This window comes from Lucilia cuprina, chromosome 4, assembly GCF_022045245.1.
Source record: "Lucilia cuprina isolate Lc7/37 chromosome 4, ASM2204524v1, whole genome shotgun sequence".
Classification (NCBI taxonomy): Eukaryota; Metazoa; Arthropoda; class Insecta; order Diptera; family Calliphoridae; genus Lucilia; species Lucilia cuprina.
The window spans coordinates 22,774,588-22,780,733 of record NC_060952.1 but is presented as its reverse complement, the minus strand read 5'-3'; the positions used below and the strand labels follow the sequence as shown (position 1 = coordinate 22,780,733).

At 27.9% G+C, this 6,146-nt stretch overlaps 1 protein-coding gene across 1 annotated transcript; it reads right to left on the bottom strand.

Annotated features, from left to right (window-relative positions):
• Positions 1 to 1,285: 1,285 nt before the first annotated feature.
• Positions 1,286 to 3,733, bottom strand: LOC111675825. The gene is made up of 3 exons (XM_023436666.2): positions 3,584 to 3,733; positions 2,108 to 2,828; positions 1,286 to 1,891 (listed from the first exon to the last, which is right to left on the bottom strand). The coding sequence occupies exons 1-3, from the start codon at positions 3,596 to 3,598 to the stop codon at positions 1,668 to 1,670; spliced, it is 960 nt and encodes a 319-aa protein (XP_023292434.2). The 5' UTR covers positions 3,599 to 3,733; the 3' UTR covers positions 1,286 to 1,667.
• Between the last annotated feature and the right edge of the window lie 2,413 nt (positions 3,734 to 6,146).

Sequence of the window (6,146 nt, the reverse complement as noted above, 5' to 3'; positions counted from 1 at the left end):
TTTAGTTTTTATTCGAATCTCAGTTATAGATTGTACTCCCGCATGAAAGAGACAGTTAGTTAGTATTTGTTTGTATTTATATGATCGTCATTAAATCTATTGTTTTTTTATGTAAAGATTAAGATATTGCATAAAAAAGACAATATTTTATACTATAATATAACTATTTATTTATATACTATAATACAACTATTTATATACTATAATATAACTATTTATATTATGAATATTTATCATTAAAACTGTATTGTAAATGATTTAATTATAAAACAACAAGAGATTTTTACACTTGATATAACCTTAAAGATTATATTATTATCAATAAAAGTGTTTTTCTATAAAAATAATATAGTATAAGGGTATAGCCGGTCGTATGATATCCTACAGCAATAATTTTCGAAAGGTATAGATTAGACTATTTTCAGATTATTTAATATGAACGTCAGCGTGATTTTCGGAAAAGAGCCTCCGATGACAGATTTGGTCAATAATGAAACAAGCTCCTCCGAATATAATGAAGCAGTTATTATTTTTTTTTAATTCTATCAAAAATCGCTCATACTGACGTGAGTGATAAAAGCTAAAGTCTTTCTCTTAAGGGGATCTAATATGAGGGCAGGGTTAGTTATGAACCGATCGTCATTGAATCCGTTTACATTCACTTGTAAAACATGTATCAGCGTTAATGTAATTTTCTGAAAGAAATTATATATTCGGGTAGGGGCTGTTATAGCCCGATTACTAAAAATACCTCTTGTATAAAATTTATATTTTGATCTATTATATATATGGTCTTAGAGAGCGAGTCTACGACTAATAATTCGATGTGTTATAAACTGAATGATAAAATCAATAAAACATGCTTTTTATGCCTTTCGAGAGATTTTTTTAAAGTTCTTCTTATGAACACAATATTTTCAATAAGATATTAAAACACTTCATTTGTGTTTCTGGAAAAATAAAAACAAAGCGAATCATTTTAGTACGGTGTCAAAAATATATAATGAAACTATACTTCCATATTAAATTAAATTATACTTAAATTTTAAATAAGATAGTTTTGTAATTTAAAGTCATTGAATTGATTTAAATTTAAATTTACCGAACTGTTTTTCAAAAGAACTGAGCTACATTTTCAACAATAAAAATATTTAAATTTTTTATTAAAAAATATTTTAATGTAAATATTTCATATTTATTTACATATTTTTTGTGTCTTTTTTTGTAAATATGGCTTAAAACAACAATGAACAATAATAATTATGTATGTAAATAATTAAAATTAACAAATGAAACAAATAAATTTACAACAAATTTAACAAATTTAACGAATAAGGTAACAATTTTAAAAGTAAGAAATAACAACAAATAATTCAATAACAAAACTACGTAAAAGGGAAGTAATTAGAAGTTAATTAATTTCATTTTTATATCTGATGAGTAGACATTTTTGTAATTTTCTTGATTTTAGATAAACATGTACTAAAAACGTAAAAGTAATTTGTCTTCATTTGTCATGAGTAAAAGTAAATGTTTTTTTAATTAAATTTAAATTAATTTAAAGAGTAGAAAACGACGATTTAGAAAAGAAATCTTTATGGTGGCATTTAATGGCAAATCAGTCATGTTTGATGGAAATAAAGTAATTTAAAATTTTCTAAGAAATTTTACAATTTTACAATAGGTGGCAAATATTGACTGCCATTATTTACTGCACCACTGCTAGTAAAACTGGAGCTAGACTGTGATGATGAGCTGCTAGTGTGCGCGGAACCTTTGGAAAAATCCAAGCCGGTTTGTTGACCACCATCTAAAGAACCAATTACCGAGGCTACAGGTGCAATACCTTCATCGGATACTTGTGAAGTGCCGCCAAGTTGATCATATTGAGCTGTGATAAGACATAAAATTAAACAAATTAATACAATTAAAAAAAAAAAAAAAACTAAAAAACTAAATCTATGAATAAATTCATTTCAAGTTCATTTGTTTTTAAAATTTATGTTTCAGTTCTCTTTTTGTGTTTTCGTTTTCTTGTTACCAAAAACCCATAAAAATCATTTGTTATCAAAATCATCATTTTATGTTAAACTAATGGCTCACTTACCTTGAATAGTACGTTGTGCATGTTGTGCCTCTTCTTGTGTCTTGTATTTGATGAAATATACTTCCGGTTTGCTGGGCTGTTTAGGTTGAACATCTTGAATAGCGGCCTGCAAGTCTAAAGGATCGGGTTTCTTAGTCAAAACATAAATAATGGTCTTCTCTTCGGTGGGAGCCTGTTGTATGCGTAGAGCTGCCTTATTAATATTTTGAGATGGAGCTTTAATGAACACAATACGATAATGTTTGCGTGGTGGTGGTGGAGGCAAAGCAGGTTGTTGATATTGTTGATCTTCACCATCTTCGGGGGCTACATGTACATAGATATCTTTAGTGACAGTATTTGGATTGGAATATTGTTGTTGCTGAAAGCCATTGAATTGTTGTTGTCCTCCAAAGTTTCCTACAGAAGGTGCCTGTTGTTGCTGTACATTTGCAAAGCCAAAGTTTTGCTGTGTAACAGGTTGATATTGTGGAAATTTGGGTGCTGTTGAAAATTGTTGTGTATTATGTGCCGTTGTTTGTCCTCCTAGTAAAGCTTGTTGCAAATTGCCAGAATTAACTGCCTGTTGCAAGAATCCATGTGCTTCTTGTGTTTTCGTTGTGGTAGTAGCTACATGAGCATTTGTTTTAAAGTTGGGTAAACCGGCTGAAAAACCACTCTGTTGTTGATTATAATTGTAACCCTGAGGTGCAGCTAAGACTGTGGCACAAATGCAAATGACCTAGATGAAAACAGTTATTAGTTAAAAATATTATATATTTCTTGCAAAAAAATAAAAAAGAGCTCGTAATAAAACTTATTCTAAACGATTATAGTGAATCACGTATTAACAAAGTTATTTCCTTGTTTATGGTTGCATCCCATATTAATCTTTAATTATTGGCTTTTTATATCATTTTGGTATACTTTTAAGCGTTCTCAAAAATTCTCAGGGCCTATGTTTATGAAAATCTATTTTTTGGTTATATATTTCATAAAGAACGAATATTCGCACAAAATCGTATTTTTTTTAAATTATTGCTTTCGTTATCGAAAATATTTTTTGTTTTAATTTTATTAAAATTTCTTTCCATATGTAAGCAATATTTCCAGCATTACACTCATTGATGACTTTTATGCGCTTTTCATATCATGTACATTCAAGTGTGATTCTTTATTTCTAAACCTCATCACGTTGATAATTCATTGAAACATTTCAAAATTTTCTTTTATAATTTCACATTTATAACTTTTTTTTAAAAAGTTTACTTTGTAATTTCAATGATATTTTCTACATGATTATATTCACTATTATTTTATTTTAGGTTTTTCTTATTTTATCTTTAAAATTTTCAAGGATCATAACAGTTCACATGAATTTATTATTCAACTTTTAAAGTTAATTTTTTTATTTATCTTACAGATCCAATTTTTTAGTTCAATTAGTTTAACTTAAAAAATATTTAATTTGTTCAAACGACTTTTATTTTCACTTACTATAAAACCACGCATATTTTAAATTTTGTATTTCTTTTGCACAAAAAGAAGTTATGTTTTCTTTCCACCTTTAAGTTCACAACCTTTGTGTAGCAATTGACAATCTAAAATCTACTAAATGTTAATCAAAAATAGTACAAACTTTTATAAACACGAGCTGAGATAAAATGCGTTGTTACGAAGTATTTTAGAGATCAACTATTCAAATGACCACAATATACAAAAACTATACACGAAAATGAAAATAAATAAAAGAAGACAAAAAAAAAAATACTGTTAAATCCAGTGGTTAAAGAAAGATACAGATACAAAATAAATCCACAAACAATATGAGAGTTGTAGTGATGGTGAGGGTAATGATGCGATGTTGATGAGCACGATAATTTTATGAGTTTGAGTACTGGAGAGCTATGCATATAATTTATTTTATCCAACAATTTTAATTAAATTTAACCTTGATTATAGGCGAGATAGGTATGTAATGTAGGACATGCCAAGTGACGAAAAGTGCAGTTTTACATAAACGTAATATTAAGAAAACAATTAACTTTTATTTTATAATTGAAATGACTTATAGATAATTGAGATAACAATTTTTTTTAAAATCCAATAAATTAAAAACTAGTTTCTAATTTAATTAAATTTTAATTTACAAAATCCTCACCTGTTGGGTGAATTGCTTTTAAAAATAAAAAATACTATAAGCAGGAAACTATGTTTAAGTTAGTACATTTTAAGTATTCGTTTGAGATTTATTTCTACAAAAAAGTGATCGTTTTTTATCGAATCGCATGCTGATAACTGTTTTTTACACACAGAAAGGACATAACATTTTTGTCAAAACCATAATAAATAAAACAATGTGTAGTTGGCGATTGTTGACATTTAACATAATTATGAGCCCTAAAGTCCTATTGCGAGTGTGCGGTTGTATGGGGGCTAAAAAGAAGAGTACCTGCCAAATATCATCAAAATCACTTTAAAATTTCGATCTGTAACGAGAGCATAAGCTTTACATGGACATACAGACGGACGGACATATGAAAATCGACTCAGAAAACGATTTTAAGCTGATTGTTATACTTTAAGGTGGGTGTAGTACCAATATTTTTGGGTGTTACAAACATTAGCATAAACGCATAATAACACCCCACTTTAGTAGTGTAGGGTGTAATAACTAAGCAGTGGTGTTTTCAGTAAGACAGAGAACTAACAAACAGAAAATAAAGTTGGTATTCTTTGCAAGATTTTCTGTAAGTACTTATTTAAGCAGGTATGAGTAACCGATCGCATAAGTACGTGCCTCTAATGTCATTAAATTATAAAGTAGTGAGAAGCTTTTTTTTAGCTTCTTAACTTGCTTAATGTAGAGGTTTTCTTTTATAAAATGTTGAAAAAGAGTTTTAAATATTGTTCCCGAAAATGAATCAAATATTGTCGTATCACCCATTCATTTTCCACATTTTTACCTTTAATCCTCGTATATACTGTATACTTAAGTCCCAAATATTAAATTCTTGTGTAATTTTACAGAAGTAGGAAATATAAGCCGTCTCTGGCTCTACTCTAAGTAATACTCTAATTATATCTTACACCACATTAATGGGGTCGCATTTTTCAATATACAGTGGGACCTCGACATTCCGAGATGGTCGGGGCCGGAAGCATTCTGTATAATCGATTTTCCCAGTTAATTGAGTGCCAACTTTGGCTAGTTTCTTTAATAGATATTTTTGTTAGTTAATAAATAAATATGTATATATTTATGTAAAAACGAAATAATTCAAGGATTTTATATGTATTCATACATGATCCAAAAATATAAAAAAATAATTTTGTCAGAAAACAGTAAACAGTAGATAAGGATTTCATGTAATGTAATTTCTAAAAATAATAACGTAATGTTGGTTGTTTCTTATTTTCCAATTTTGTATTTTCGTTTTACGGGAATTCTCCTTTTCGATTTTATGGTTGTAAAAAAATTATGGAATTTTGCTTATAATTACGGTAATCACGGTTAAATGATGGTGAAAAATTTAAGTCAATCAAAAATAAAATTTGATAAAAAAAATTATTTTCTATTTCGGATAATTGATGTTGCCGGATAATCGAATCACGGATAATCAAGATCCTACTGTAATTGAAATGAAAATTGACACATGTCGACGAAACTTATTGAAAATCTTTAAAATTGGAACATTACTTCCAATAGTCCCCACATAACAAAATTTTGCTAAAAAGACTTTTTAGCTTTTACTAATATCTCGATAAAAAATGACTGATTATTAAGAATAATTATTAATGTGGGTTATTAATAATTTGTAACCTACAAATTAACATTACAAATATCATAACTTCAAAACGATTAAAAGATCAAATTAAAAAAAAACTCCTCTGGCAACTCTGGTTATGATAAAGGAAATAAATGATAATGTAACTAATCATTTATTAAAATCTCATGCGTACACAATGACCAATTGATAATTTTTACCCAGTAATGAAATAACAAAAAATGAAGATGCGCATGATTTTGCTTACAAAACTCCCTTTGACCATGCCAAAA

Bases quoted from the DNA above. Each gene is read 5' to 3' on its own strand.
- LOC111675825 (XM_023436666.2), bottom strand. The intron at 1,892-2,107 runs GTAAGTGAGCCA...GTCTTATCACAG, and splicing joins TGCACAACGTACTATTCAAG to CTCAATATGATCAACTTGGC.